General features: G+C 43.7%; 1 protein-coding gene across 3 annotated transcripts in view; it reads right to left on the bottom strand.

Moving 5' to 3' along the window:
• The window catches only part of Piwil2 (piwi like RNA-mediated gene silencing 2), a 55,028-nt gene that overhangs the window by 7,807 nt on the left and 31,604 nt on the right, over positions 1–15,617 (bottom strand). For all 3 annotated transcript variants that reach the window (XM_085698692.2, XM_048422144.3, XM_048422143.3), the window contains 4 exons: positions 14,236–14,337; positions 13,189–13,305; positions 12,565–12,653; positions 10,338–10,443 (listed from right to left, as the gene is read on the bottom strand). In XM_085698692.2, coding sequence (XP_085554818.1) covers positions 10,338–10,443; positions 12,565–12,653; positions 13,189–13,305; positions 14,236–14,337 — 414 coding nt within the window. The remainder of the gene's footprint in view (positions 1–10,337; positions 10,444–12,564; positions 12,654–13,188; positions 13,306–14,235; positions 14,338–15,617) is intronic.

Here is a 15,617-nt window from a genome sequence, read left to right on the forward strand (position 1 = left end):
AGAAGCTACATGTACATATTTATGTAAGCACATTGGTTGGGGAACTGACTCAGTGGGTAAAGGACTTACTGAACAAGCACAATCCCAGGGCCCACATAAAAAGCCAGGTGTTCCGGGTGTGGTGGCACACACTTTTAATGCCAGAACTCAGGAGGCAGAGGCAGGCAGATCTCTATGAGTTTGAGGCCAGCTTGGTCTACAAGAGCTCGTTCCAGGACAGGCTCCAAAGCTACAGAAAAACCCTGTCTCGAAAAAAACAAACAAAAAAACACGACATGCAGCAGCCTTGGGGAGCAGAGACAGGAGGAGAATCCCGGAGACTCACACACCAGCCATGCAGCTCTGGGTTCCATTAGCGTCTCTGTCACAAAAATAATCTAGAGAGTGATGAAGACACACACATACACCACACATACAAGTTTATATTTAACATATGTATGCATGCATACATACATACATGCATATATATTATGCATATATACATATGTATGTATGTGTGTGTATACACACACACACACACACACACACACACACACACACACATATATAGAGAGAGAGAGAAACTACAGAGGCTGGATGTGGTGATAATGTCTGTAATTCTAGCACTAACAATGCTGAGGATTATGAATTTAAGTTCAGTCTGGGTTACACAGCCTAAGATCCTGCTTCAAACTAATGTTTATTGTCACAGTTCAGACCGAGCCAGGTCAAGAAAACACTTGGAATCACAGAGAAAGAACATAATGGAGGGAATGGGGTGGGAAAGTGAAAATCTCAAGTGTTTTTTGCCACCACCTCAGCATTCAGCCTGCGCTAATCTGTTAATCACTGTTAGTGAGTGCTTGTCACCAGACTATGTCAGCTTCTGATGTGGGATGTCCTTTTGTATATGTGTTGTTCTTATTGGTTAATGAATAAGGTTGTTTTGACCTATGGCAGGACAGAATATAGCCAGGCTGGAAGAGATATAGAGAGAGAGTGTAGGCAGAGTCAAGGAAATGCCATGTAGCTGCCAAAGGAGAACACTTTGAAACCTTACCAGTAGGCCACAACCTCACAGTGATACATAGATTAACAGAAATGGGTTAAGATGTAAGAGTTAATAAGAAGCCTGAGCTAATAGGCCAAACAATGTTATAATTAATATAGTTTCTGTGTAATTATTTGGTGTGGGAAGTTCTTCTGTATATGTGTTGCTTTCATTGGTTAATGAATAAAGAAACTGTATTGGCCTGTGATGGGGCAGAGTAGAGCTAGGTGGGAGGGGGACTAAACTGAATGCTGGGAGAAAGGGAGAGGAGTCAGGAGAAGCCATTTAGCCCCGACAGAGTCAGATGCCAGATGGAACCTTACAGGTAAGCCACAGTCACATGGCGATACACAGATTAATAAAAATGGGTTAAACTAAGATGTAAGAGATAGTCAATAAGATCCCTTCAGTTTAGGACCCTGAAGACACGAAAGAACTGGGGATGGTGATGCACACTTGTAATCCTAGGATGCGGGAGGCTGGGGCAGGAGGCCATCCAGGGTTGGCTGCGATGTAGCTCAGTAGCGGGCACAAGAAGGGCAGACAGGAGTCAGGTAGATTTCCCACCCCTGGATAGCAATCATTTGCTCATGGTTGACACTGAAGCCCAAACTCCTCCCAGCCATGTGTGAAAAGGGAAGCTGGAACTGAACTGTAGGGCAACACAGTCTCGTAGGCCACAGCAGCTTCCCTGGTTTGCTTTCTAGAATTAGATGTTCATCAAAAACACCCAAAAGCTGGGCATGGCAGTATACCACTTTAATCCCAATACTGAAGAAGCTAAGGCAAGAGGATTTGAAAAGGTTCAAAGACAGACGGGGCACCACAGTGAGACCTACACAAACACAGTGACTCGCTACACAAGACAAAAGAAAAGTGAAGCCCCTAGGTTATGTCAGCCACAGGCTGATGCTCCTCTGTAGCAATTTCAGTTTGCAGCAGTCAGAGCTCAGGCCAGAATTGTTAAAGCTCAAGTCAATAGCACATCAAGTCAGGCTCAGGGGCTTAGTCATCGGCTATAAGGCTGCAGAGGCAGGTGTCAAACCTGCTTTGATTTTCATACCCAAGTGGTAGGTGACCTGATACTCAGTCTTTTAGGGCAGGAGGAGCCAGAAAGCAGGGTAAACCAGGCAGCTGGACATGAGAGCCACGAACTGGACATGCCAGGGAGGGGATTCTCACGATGGGCTCTGGGAGAAACTTCTCTTCTTTCCTGCTAGAGATCAAACCAGGGGAGCACTCTGTCACTGAGCTTCATCCCCAGCATATCCCAAGACGTTTTCACAAGAAATTCTGACATAAATTACGACAGCATTTTGCAGAGTGACTGATGTGTGATGTTACAGCAGCTTGTAATATCTCTCCAACTCATAAGGCAGGTATGACAGTCATTTGCAAACATAAAAAAACACACTGGTCTCACTCAGACTTCAGCAGTTCCCTTTCATTTGAAATGTGTCTATGCTAATATGCATTGAACATAGTAGTTTGTGTGTGTGTGTGTGTGTGAGAGAGAGAGAGAGAGAGAGAGAGAGAGAGAGAGAGAGAGAGAGAGAGGGTTTCATGTAGCCCAAGCTAGTTTCAAATTCTGTATGTAGTTGAGCATGATTTTCAACTTCTCATCGGCCTACTTCCTTCTCTCAAGTGCTGGATCCCAGCTTATGGTTTTAACGTAACACATTTCCTTTCTTCCCTCCTCCCTCCCTTTTCTTCCTTTTTTCCTACTTCCCTAGTAGGAACTGAGCCCAGGACTACGTGCTAGGCACGTGTTCTACTACTGAGTGGCCTTCTATTTACTTTCTGAAACACAATCTCACTGACCTGTCCAGCATGGCCTTGAATTCACACACTAACCCAGGCAGACCCGGGATTCTCAGTAGTCCTACTGCCTCACCATCCTGAGTGCTGAGATTACAGACACACATCACTGTGTCTGGTCTCTTATGTCTTTTTAGTACTGAGTAAGCTTTCACTGTCTGGGAGTGCCAGTCATTTATACATTCGCCCACCAAAGAGCACACTGGCTGCTTTCAGGTCTCAGCAAACGCAAGTAAGCATCCAGGTAGCTTATTGTGGGATCCTAAGTTTTTGACTTGTTTGGGAAAATATTGAAGAGCAGGATTCCGGGATTCTGGGGTAAGGTCATGTTTAGTTGAGGAACGGCAAACTGAGTATTCTGATGGTTCTGGACGCCAGCATCTGCTATTCCCAGTATCTGGACTCTGCCATTGCCACGGCTATATAGCAGGTTGTTGGTTTGCTGTGTAAGGCTTTAGGGGCACAGCTAACCATCTTTCCACGTGCTTACTTGGCATGTGGTGACATTCTTTCATGGCAGTGCTGGTCTCTGTCTACTTCAGAGGGAAGTGCAGTGAGACAGGGCTTTTCTACATATGTAGCCAAGCCTTAGCTGGCCTGACATTATGTAGCCAAGGCTGGCCTCAAAGCCAAGGCAAAATCCTTTTACCATAGCACCATGTACTAGGATTCCAGTGTGTACTACCACATCCTCCACTCCTGGAGAGACAGACCTCCAACATGACTTTGTTGATGTTCACCAAAGAACTTGCTGACATTCCATCGACTCTGTGTTATAACTGGGAAGAACAGATACTTTGATGATATCAAGCCTACCAATTAACAAAGAATTCTTTTTATTTCTTCATCAGTTTAATAGTTTTCCACATGTGGATCTTACAATAATTTTTTTTTTTGAGACAGCGCCTCCCTATGTTGCTCTGGCTGGCCTGGAATGCAGTATATAGGCCAGGTTAGCCTTCAATTCATAGAGATCTGCCTGACTCTGCATTCCAAGTGCTGAAATTAGAGGCCACACCTTTAAACACCACAGTCAAACTAACATTCCAGCCTGTGAGTTGCTCACAGCAGAAATAAAATTTTAATACTAATAATTTTTTAGATTATATATATATATATATATATATAAATAAAACATTTTATATATATATAAAACATTTATCTGCACATATGTATATTCACCATGTGTGTGCTGCCTGGTGCTCTCAGAAGAGGATGTCAGATCCCCTAGAACTGGAAAGAGATGGTAAACCAGCTGGTCTTCTGCAAGAGCAACAAGTGCTCTTAACCACTGAGATATCTCTCCAGCCTCAACAGTTTTCTTTCTTATAGAACTGAACTTCAAAAAAAAAAACACCCACACATATCATTACCATTTAAGACTAAAAGTAAAAACATTTAAGAGGAATAAACTTCCAGCTTCCTTTCTTCACTCATTAGTTGGGACTTCTATAATGAAGTATCAATAGACAGAAACCAGGACAGGAAGCTACCTTGGTTTACAGTGAGCATGCGTATTGCTGTATAACCACCAGGTGGGTTTACTAAAGCTATGTAAGGCTAGGCAGGAGACTTCTATGTGATAAGAAAAAAATCTTACCCAAGTCCTTCATGAAAGCCCTCTCCAACTAGTGACATCACACATACAAGAAACAGACGGAGACTAAAGTAGTGGTCTCCTCATGACTGTTCTTACCAAGATCCACACACTGGGTGGCTCCAACAACAGACATTCGTTAGCTTACAGTTCTGAAAGTTGCAAGATGAAATCAAGATGTAGGTAGTGGGTTGAAGAGGTAACTTAGTGGGTAGAGAGCTGACCTGGCATGCACAAATCCCATGTCTGACCCAGCACTGCATAAAGTATGTGTGGTGGGACCCTCTTAGAACCCCTGAACTTGGGAGGTAGAGGCAAGAAATCAGAAACTCAACATCATCCTTAGCTACACAGTGACTTTGAGGTCAGCCTGGGAGACCCCTTTTGCTGTTGCTGTTGTTTTAAGACAGATATTAAGATAGGTTTAAATAGCCCTGGCTCTCCTAGATCTCACTCTAACTTCTAACTCTGAATCTGCCTGCCCCTGCCTCCTAAGGGCTGGGATTAAAGGATGTGTGCCACCATGCCTAGCTGAGGCTCCCTTTTATTTATTTTTTTTCAGGTTCCTCTGTAGCTTTGGAGCCTGTCCTCAAACTCATCCGTGTGAGTTCCCCACCTGTCTCTGCCTTCTGAGTGCTGGGGGATTAAAGGCACCACCACAGCCTGGCCCAGGAAAAAAAAAATCTTTAAAAGAGATCCCATTTTAAAAGTTTTTTTTAAAGTGTCAGTAGAGCCACGTTTCCTCTGAAGGCCCTAGAGAAGAGCCCATTTGGGACCCCTCATGCTTCCAGTGGCTGCAGCTACAGCACTGTAACCTCTGCATCGGTTGCAGCACTGTTTCCTAGGTAGGAGTGCAGAGTGTGACCATCTGTCCCTGCACTTTCACACAGTGTTCTGGCTGCATCTGCATCCAACTGTCCCTCTCAGAATAGCAGGCATAGCTAAATGCGCTGGGGCATATCAGAATTTTTGAATGAGACAAGAGGATTACAATCCAGGGCCAGCATGGGATGTGAGGAGTTTGAGATCAACCCGAGTTATATAGAGAGATCTTGTTTTCTATACCCTACACCCACAGTCACAGAATAGCAAGCAGCCAGTGAGGTGGGACCCACACTAACCCAGCTTTGGCTCAGTTCTCTCAATCCTGGGATTATGGGCATGCCTAGCTCAACATACATCTTTATAATAAAATGGAACATAAAATATCTTGTACTTTTCCTCTTAATTCAAAGATTTAACACTGGAACATTGTTTACTTCTTCCTAGTGATGAGCGGATACAGACTCCAGAGTAGACTCCCCACACACATATCCAATGTGACGCTGCACGACTGCAGATGTTATGCATTCACTTAAACTTACCAGTGTCTATTACTCTTACTGTTGCTTATTCCTTTAACTATTTCTGTCTTTTTCCTGTGAACAACATTATCTTTGTGGTTTACTTCAGCGCAATCTGATGAGGACGGCATTTCCATTTCTCATTTCCCTGCATGTCTTTCACCTTCATTACTAGAAGTCACTTCGGTGGACATTACATCCAGTGCTGGCGGTCACTGTCTTTCAGCACTTTGAAGTCATCACTTTGTATCTTATAGCTGCACTGTTTCTGCTGACAAGTTACCTTTAATCCATTAAGAACATAACCTCTTCTTTGCCCTACCAGTTTATGTCTATTTTTATGTTTGCTCCCAACAAGTTTTTATAACTTGTTTAGCAGTACCTTTACATAAACACATATACATGCTCATGCACACACGCATATTTTTATTTCCTGGTATCTGTTGGACTATGTGTGTGTAAGAGACATAGAGACAAAGAGAAAGAGAGAAGAAGAGAGAGACACACAGATACCAGGTCTCACCAGGCAGTGCAGGCTAGCCTTGAACTCAGGACTGCCCTGCACCTGCCTCCTGTGCTGAAATTACAGGTGCACCACTGCACCTGCCTGCTTGTTGGACTCGGAATCAATGACCTGACATCCTCTCTGTCACAGAACACTCATCTCCGCTGTCTTTTCAGATACTGCTTTGGTCCTTATGTTTGTTTGCTGCCTCATGTCTCTTAAAAACACTATTTTAACATACACAATGGGGCGGGGGAGACAGTATGGCGTTAAAATACAAAACACAGCTAGGTGGTGGTGGCACACGCCTTTAATCCCAGCACAGGGATTACAGGAAGTAGAAGCAGGTGGATCTCTAAATTCAAGGCCATGCTAGTCTACAGAGCAAGTTCCCGCAGTCAGAACTGCAGAGAAACCCTGTCTTTAAACAAAACTACACACAGAAATACATATCTGTTGGTTTCCCTGCCTTTCTAGCTCTTGCATCTCTGTGCTTTAGTCCGATTACATTCTTCTGACCTTTCTTCAGCTGTCTTTAAACCGCTGTTATCCACTGTTTCGGATAGTAACATCCCTGTCCACCCCCAGGAACTTTCTAAGCTGACACGAAACCCTGCAGTCTCGGAATGTGACACATTTTTTAGACAATAACACAAACACAGAGGTAAGAATTGTGAAAATCCATTTACAGGACAAAGGAAGACACCAGAAGAAATCAACCCCACTGTCAGCTTTACCTCAAAGCTCTTGCCTCAGGAACTAGGAGGAAATATACATCATTCTTCAAGCCCTTCACCCACGGTGCTTTTTACAGCATCCTTAGGACACTAGCACACCTATCTATGGGGTGTGCAATCTCAATTACTGCAGTTTTCCCTTCTACAAACTGTGGATTTCATAATTTTCAGTCATTGTTCAAATTCTTAGTACTTTTTTTTAAAAAAAATCTAAGTTGTTTTTATTTATTCGTTCATTATATTCTTTTTAATATTGATTTATTGCGGGGGGGATGCATGTTACAAATTGTGTGTATGTGTATGTGTGTGTGAAAGCAAGTTGTAGGATTGGTTCTCTTCTACCATGTAGGTCCAGGGATCAAACTCAGGCAGACTGCCAGGCTTATGGGCAAGCACCTTTACCCAGACACGTACTGGCCCTCATCCATCTGTTTATTGAGATGAGGGCAATTCTCCAGTCTCAGCATATGGAGAAGCTGGGATAATGAAAGTGTGTCACCACACGCAGGGTATCTGATCGATTACCGGAATCTTCTATGAGTTACTCAGTTTTTTTCTCATTTTCTCTCCCCACACACTGGTTGGCTGCTCTCTGGGATGATGTCACTTCCTGCCGAGGACTTTAGTATTCATTTCTGCTAAGGCAGCAGTCACAGCAGACCCATCCACATAGAGTGATAAAATAAGTCAGAGTTCATTTATCTCCATCTTTTTGCTTTAAGCTTGGTAGTATTTAGGATTTGCATCCCAAAGAATAGGAAATATATATACTCAGGACAAGCATGTTGGGGGTTGGGGTGGAGGGCTTGGCTTTAATTTTGGCCCTCGGAGACTTTCTCTAATGCTGAGTAACTTTGCAACCTCTTAGTTGCATGTCTTTAGGGTAAAGGCACCCAAACCTATCCTCATTTCTCTGCATTTCAGTTGTTTTGTTTTCATCTCCACTTCATTTTTCTTCTTTAATTAGCTCTTTAATTAAACTGAAGCAGACTGGACATCATGATTCACATCTATAATTTGAGCCCAGATTAACAGTGATTTTCACTATCTTGGATCATCAGATAAAACGCGAGGAATTAAGATATTCAAATGTGATTTATAATCCATTCGAAGGGACTATGATTAACTTACTCTAGTGCATTCCTGTGCCCACCTGCAGCCTTGGCCCTCTGGTGACTGACAATCAGCTGTCACCACAGATGAAGAGAAGAGACTCACAACATCTGAAGAAACCCCTGAAGTTGGGTTTGATGGTCCACACTTGTCATCCCAGGACTTAGGCAGCTAAAGCAGAGTAATCACAGACAGAGACTGTAGCCTGAGCCACACAGTGAACACAAAGCCAGTGCAAGCCTCATAGCAACTCTGCCCATTCATTAGCTATAAAGCTATCTGAACAGAGGCATCACAGGCTGCACACAAGTCAGACTACAGACATTATAGAGTACAATCAATCAAAAGGGCAATTTATCAGTCCACCACACCTCTGTAAGCATCCCAGTGAACTTCTGGATCCAAGACTCAGGTCACGGTTGGCAGCTCTCTGCATGCCTTATCATATCCTGGTGCCAGGAACCCAAGTGTTCTACCTTCACAGGAGAGAAATACTGATGTTCCCTATATAGGACTTCTTGACTTGGACGGAGCATTTCTTCTCCTGGCTGACCTACATCTTTATTCTTTTCCTAAAACAAACCCCAAACACAAATACAGAGCCTTTTAGTGAGATCTGGGTCCCTTCAGCAAACTATCAACCCTGAGCGAGATTTGGGGATCCACCCAAACTTCCAACTGGTAGGCCTTCTGAATGGGGTAAGCGTAGGTAAACTTCATTGTTTGGCTCTAGATTCTTTTATCAACAAAGACATTTCTGAAATAACATTTGATAGAAAAGAGTGTCAGATATAAAAATAGGACAGACACACATAAAAAGTCAGAGACGTTCATCTAGAAAACCAGAAAAGGTAAGCATAAACAGATGAGAGGAAACCATCAAATGAATGGAGAGAAAAAAGGCACTCCCAAGCTGAATACAGTGGTATCTGTGATGCAGAGGTGGGTGGATTTCTAGCAGTTCAAGACCATACTCTGGTCTAGAAAAGGAGTTCCAGGAGAGCCAAGGCTACATAGAGAGACCTTGTCTCAAAAGATAAAAAGCAAACCAAAACAACAATAAAAACATAATCCAGTGAGAGATCTGGGAACACAGCTCGAAAGTAAAGCATTTCCTTAGCATGTGCTAGGCCCTGAGTCTGCTCCCACACCAAAGCAGAGGACAGGTAATGACAAAATAACAAACTCACGTTATCAAGATGTGATACCCAGTAGACGGTACATGATGGAGGACTTTGGGAAAAGAACACAAACCAACATTTTAGCTGTGGGAGGGAACAGTGAGGAAAAAATAGAAAGTGTCCCAGAAGTCATCTCGGAGTTAGGTCCAGAAGACAGAGTTTTCGAGGAAACAGTAGTAAGAAAAGAAATAACGGAGCTTATTGATAAATTCCCACATCATTGATCTTCTTAGACACAGAAGTCCTATTGTCTAACACATGCAGGACTGCACGGATCCTAATTCCATAAAGAAACAAGGTGGAGTTGCAGAGAAAGACTTCAGTCACATACAATCCAAAGTATCCTGTGGTCTACCCTATGCCAACACACCATTGATCGGACTGCCGCCTTTGATGTCCTGACCAGTGGGAAACTCACAACCTTGCTTGCTCACTCTTTTAGCCCTCATATCAGCTTAATGACAGCAATTCCCCATGAGTAGCATTCTTTGAAATTATGAGACGTGATTTACAGTGATGCTTTTGTTCTAAACCAAAACAAAGAATCAGCAGCTAATGATAGTCATAAACCGTTGAGTAAATTAATAAGTTTTAACTCTGGCATTCACTGCCAACTCATCTAGCAAGGGCATGGGAATTACATCTGCAGGCCCCATGGTTAACCAGGCAGACCTTTATTTTGAGACAAGGTTTCTCTGTGTAGCTTTGGAGCCTGTCAACCAGAATTCACAGAGATCTTCCTGCCTTTGCTTCCCAAATGCTGGGATTAAAGGCATGCACCACCACCGCCCAGCTAACCAGGCAGATTTTAATTTACCACACCGAGGTGCTGAGTTGGGTTCTGTAGCTGTTCTACAGAAGCCTGAAACGGGGCACTGAGCTCTCTAATGGGCCACAGTTCTTTCAGAGAGTCACCTTTCATGTCCTCCTGCCATGCCAGATATCTGCTCAAACTGTAAAAATAGAAATTAAACTTAAAAATGTAGAAATGTTAGGATTTCTGGTCTCCTCACCTCATAGTACTTTTTCAAGGAGCCCACCAGGCAGAGCTTCAGGCTGTCCACAATTTCCTGATGTGGCATCTGGAACACCACCCTCGAATACCACTTGGTAAGTGTGCTAAGCAGGTGCAGGGGAAAGGAGAGACAAAGAGAAAGGGCAATGAGCAGCCACTCAACAGGAGACCTGCAGTCTGCTGCCCACACACAAGGCTCCTTTTGAGTCAACTCAACACATATCTACCTGTCAAATGCATTTGTGGGGTCAGTACAAGCCTAACGGCCTGAGCTCAACACCCACACCCATGTGGAAGGGATACCTGACTCCATCACGGGGTGGCCTCCAGCCTCCAAAACTGTGCCACACCCCCAGTACCACACACAAACAAATAATAATTAATACTAATTATTATTGCTACTAAGCAGCATAAAGAGATTGGGAGATGCAGTAAACCATTATTTAGAATTTTTCACAAGACCTTCAAAATGTATGTGATTATGGGTATTTATCACAAACTGCTTCCAACAGAAAAGGGTGTCAACTTGCTAACAACCAGCACAGGATTATTTAGTGAGGACACAGTGGTCAGCCAGTTCAGTGCAGAACAGAGCTAAACAGAGTTCAACATACTGATGTGGGAAATATCCAAATTACAGTTTATGTGCATAAAATAAAATGATGGGCTGAGGGGGTGTGGCTCAGTGGCAGAACACTTGCCAAGAATGTGTAGGACCGTGGGTTCCATATCTAGCACTATATACACAAATCCAAACTGACGAAGACTGTGATAGTAATAGCCCATTTACATAAACAAATACACATCTGTATCTAGCTCACATGGACAGTTACCCTCTGTATAATATTTTAGAAAATTACATAATCTAGTGATGTGACCTCCTCAATCTGTAAACATACATTCTATGATGTTCATTCGATAAAACTGCTTAAGGGACACACAACTGTATGCTTCACAAGCATGCACAAGAGCGTGAGGGTCTACCTGCAGCAAGCCCTTGTGACAGTTAATGAAGGATGAATATTAGGAGCATGTGCTTTCTAAATTTCTACAGATATGTGCAATGAGCACAACTGATTTTTATAATTGTAACAAATAATAAAAACTACTTCAGGGGCTAGAGAAATGGCTCAGGAGTTAAGAGCACTGGCTGCTCTTCCAGAGGTCCCGAGTTCAACTCCCAGGAACCATAAGCTCACAACCATCTGTAATGGGATCCGATTCTCTCTTTTGGTATCTGTGAAGACAGGAGACTTGTATACATTAAATAAATATCTTAAAAACAACTTCATTGGGGGTTGGGGAGATGGCTCAGTTGGTGAAGTGCTTGCTGCACGAGCATCAGGACCTAGTTTGAGCCCCAGTACTCTTGTAGAAACTGGGCATAGTGGTTATGTACAGTAATCACAGAGCTAGGGGAAAATTTGAAGAGCTAGAAGAAAATCTGAACAGCTTGTGGGCCAGGCAATTTAGAAGAATTGTGAAGCTCCAGGTTCAGTGAGAGAGATCCTGTCCCCAAAATAGGGTGGAGGGGATAGAGAGATGGCTCAGCAGTTAAGAGAACTGGCTGTTCTTCTGGAGGACCTGAGTTTGATTCCCAGCACCCACATAGCGACTCACAGCTGTAACTCCAGTTCTGGAGAATCTTGTGCTCTCTTCTGGCCTCCTTGGTACCAGGCATGCATGTGGTACAAATACATTCAGGCAGGCAAAATACCCATACACATGGAAAGAGAAAAAAATTGGACAGTGGACAGTCTTTGAAGAAGACATTTGAGCCTGGTGTGGTACCCATATCTTTAATCCTAATACTTGGAGGCAGAAACAGGTAAATCTCTGTGAGTTTGAGGTCAATCTGTCTACATAGTGAGTTCTAGGACTACATAGAGAAAACCTGTCTCAAAAAAGACAACTGATGTTGACCTTTGCCATGTGAACCTTACACACACACACACCTTCACCAATAACAATTCCATTTCTAAAAAAGCTAATAACACAGGTGCTGGCAGCCTCTGTCCTTGCAAGGGCTGCAGAGTACAGGGAGTAGGTCTGTCTCTGATAAGTGTGGCAAACACATAAATACAGATATTAGAGGACAGAGGAAGGAACTTATTGTTTCTTATACTATGATACAAGAGTGCCCAAAAACCATCTGATGGATTTATAATAAGACCAGGCATCAAAATGAGGTAGCTAATAGTAATATAGCTAAGATTATTGCTTACAGATTTATGCTGGCAACGAAGCCAACCACAGAGCGCATGCCTCTGCTGGGGTCATGGTACACATCCATCCCAATCACCATTAACTGTTTCTAGGGTTGAAAAACAAAAAGACAAAAGCAAAAGTTCAAACCCAAACAATCCATTGCTCTATCTTTATTATCTCAATTTCAAAGCAAACTCCCTTATAATTTATATTGAAAACAAGTTCTATAAAAGAAACAAAGACTACAATCAACTTGACATTATCTAAACACAGTAAACCAAGTCAGATCTAGGCCAGGTCAGCAAGTATTTTCAATCAGAGGATAAATGAGTAATCTTCAGACTTTAGGGGTTGAGAGTCCCCTAGGAACCTTGTAACCTTCTGAGTGGTAAACAAATGCAATCAATGCCATGTGTTCCAGTCACAGTGTACTTAAAGTGCTGGCGCCTGGAAAAAGGTAACCTTTACAGGTCAGAAAAGGTTGACCCTAACTTTTCAACACTTCAAAACATAAAGTGCATGTTTAGCTCATGGTCTGTCTAAGAACATGCACCAGCTAGTGGGACCTGAGCCCATGCTGAGAACAGAAGGATGACAAGATGGGAGGGTGGGAAAGAGTCAGACACAGAACACTCACTCACCAATGGAATATCCACTCCCCAGAGCTCACCCCCCAGTTTACAGTTCATCTGAAGTAAGATTTTCTGAGCCACACTCCGAAGTCTGGCGGGTTGACCAATGGTTCGGACATTGATAACCTATAGTGACAGGATCAGAACATCATCAGTCTCGTGTAGGAAATATTAACAGTTCTAAAGCACCACCATCTCTTGGCTCCATGCCCTTCCTCTCTTCCATGCCCTTCCCTTGTCCCTTCTAACAAGGAAACTGCAATCAGAAGATGCTCAGCTCCCTCCCTTGCAATGGTGCAGGATTTGTGTACAGCTGCCCCATACCGTCCTGGCACACGATTTGTGTACAGCCGCCCCACACCCTCCTATACACTCAGATCACCATTACTTTTAGGACTGAATGTAATTACTATGTAAATACAGTTGCTATCCTGTATTGCTTAGGGAATAAGCACAATGGTTTTCCTTGTGAGTCTGATGAGCTCAGTAGAGGTGTAATTTTCTTTTAGAATGTTTTAAACTATGTGTGGTGAGTCAGCTGATACAGAATCCACAGATAGGCCAGGCATGGTGGCATGCTTGTAATTCCAGGACTTTGTGTATGTGTTAGGGAGGTAGGTAGAAGCAGGAGAGAGAGGAATTCAAAGTCATCTTTATGTACACAGAGAGTATGAGACTAGACATGAGACTGTCTCTAAAGACCATGAATACTGAGACTGAATATACCATATTTAGGAGACTTGAATTAGCATGACTGTTAATTCTGATTCTTGGGCCACTAGGCATATATGCACATAACCCACAATGAACATTCAAAAACATACTAAAACTTTCATCTTATTAAGAGTGTCATTTTCGTAGCTCCCTAGAAAAAAAAATCTTCCCTTCTCAGAGTGAAGCTCACATATCCAGGCTTGGTCATAGGGAAGCCTCCTGGGGATTATAAGAAGAAGGAGGCCCCTATTGCTGCTGGCTCATTCTGATTGGAACCTGGCAGCATAAGGCTCTCTTTCCCCATACTGGCCTCTAGTGGCTATGTCAGCTTCCAGAGCTCACCTGTGAGGGTACTGGGGATTGCACACAACACAGCTTCTTGATGGCCCCATAGAGATCATCCCGTGTGCCCATGATGATGCAAACGACCATTTGTATCTTCCCCTGAAGGAGAGAAGCATACATGGTAGGCTCTGATCGCTCTGGGGACTTTCATGGGACACAGATATGGTAGACACAGAACAGAAACATAGTTGGTGGACATTCCAACCAGAACCATCCTCTGAATCTCAGCTAGCACTTGGCTCAGAGCTGCTGTTCATGGACAGGTAATACATTACTTACACCTAGAGTTGGCCATGACTACTACTGCTTATTGACTAGGAGGCTTCGGATTCTAGAAAAGGGCCAGGCTGGGAAGGATGCTGGGGTTCTATGACTACTGCTCTAACTTCCCTCAATGACTTTCCTGTGCTCTTCAGTCAACTAAACAATGTGTCAGACCACAGGACTTCAGCTGAGGAAGCATGGCACGTAGCGCCACACTGACGTGTGCAGAGCCAAGTGCAGAGGGAACAAAGCCAAGTCCACAGTAGCTAGTCCTTGCTTTCTGTCTAGGGAAAACAGTCCCTGCCAGCAACAGACCTGGTAGGAGCCTCTATCTCCCAGGACCCTTAGTCAACATCAAAACAAAGGACCTTCCAAGAGGCTGACGCTCCAAGTCTAGGACTGACCTTCCCAGAACAATTCAACTCACCAGACTCTTGGGCTCATGGGATAACTACTGCCAATGACTTTTCTTCTCCCTCCGCCCTCTACTTACAAAGAGCTAGAGAGATGGCTTAGTGGTTAAGAGCACTTGCTGCTCTTGCAGAGGACCTGGGCTCAATGGCAGCTCACGACAGTCTGCAACTCCAGTTCCATAGTGATAGTTTATTTGTATTTTAATAAATAAAGCTTGCAACTAGAGGCCAGGGAGTGGTAGCACGCACCTTTAATCCAAGGACTCGGGAGACAGAGGCAGATGGATCTCTGGGAGGTCAAGGCTACCCTGGGCTACACAAGATTGATCCAAAAACAGATTCAGGTGGTGGTGGCTCACCCTTTAATCCCAGCACTAGGGATGTGGAGACATGAGGGATATGATTGGGTGGAGAGAAGAATATAAAGGGGAAGAAACAGGAACTCACTGGAGTATGGAGTCTGAGGTTTGGTGGAGACACAGTGCAGTCTAGGCAGTCTGAGGATCGCCCCTTTGGTCTGAGTACCGATAGAGGTAAAAGATCTCTCTAGTGGCTGCTCTGCTTCTCTGATCTTCAGCTTTAATCCCCATATCTGACTCTGGACCAACTAGAACTCATGCTTCACAATTCTAGGGGATCTGGGACCCGTCTTTTAGCATCCTCAGGTGACATGCACATACATTGTAGACAGACATACATACA

Source organism: Myodes glareolus, chromosome 12 (genome assembly GCF_982192425.1).
Source record: "Myodes glareolus chromosome 12, mMyoGla1.1, whole genome shotgun sequence".
NCBI lineage: Eukaryota > Metazoa > Chordata > Mammalia > Rodentia > Cricetidae > Myodes > Myodes glareolus.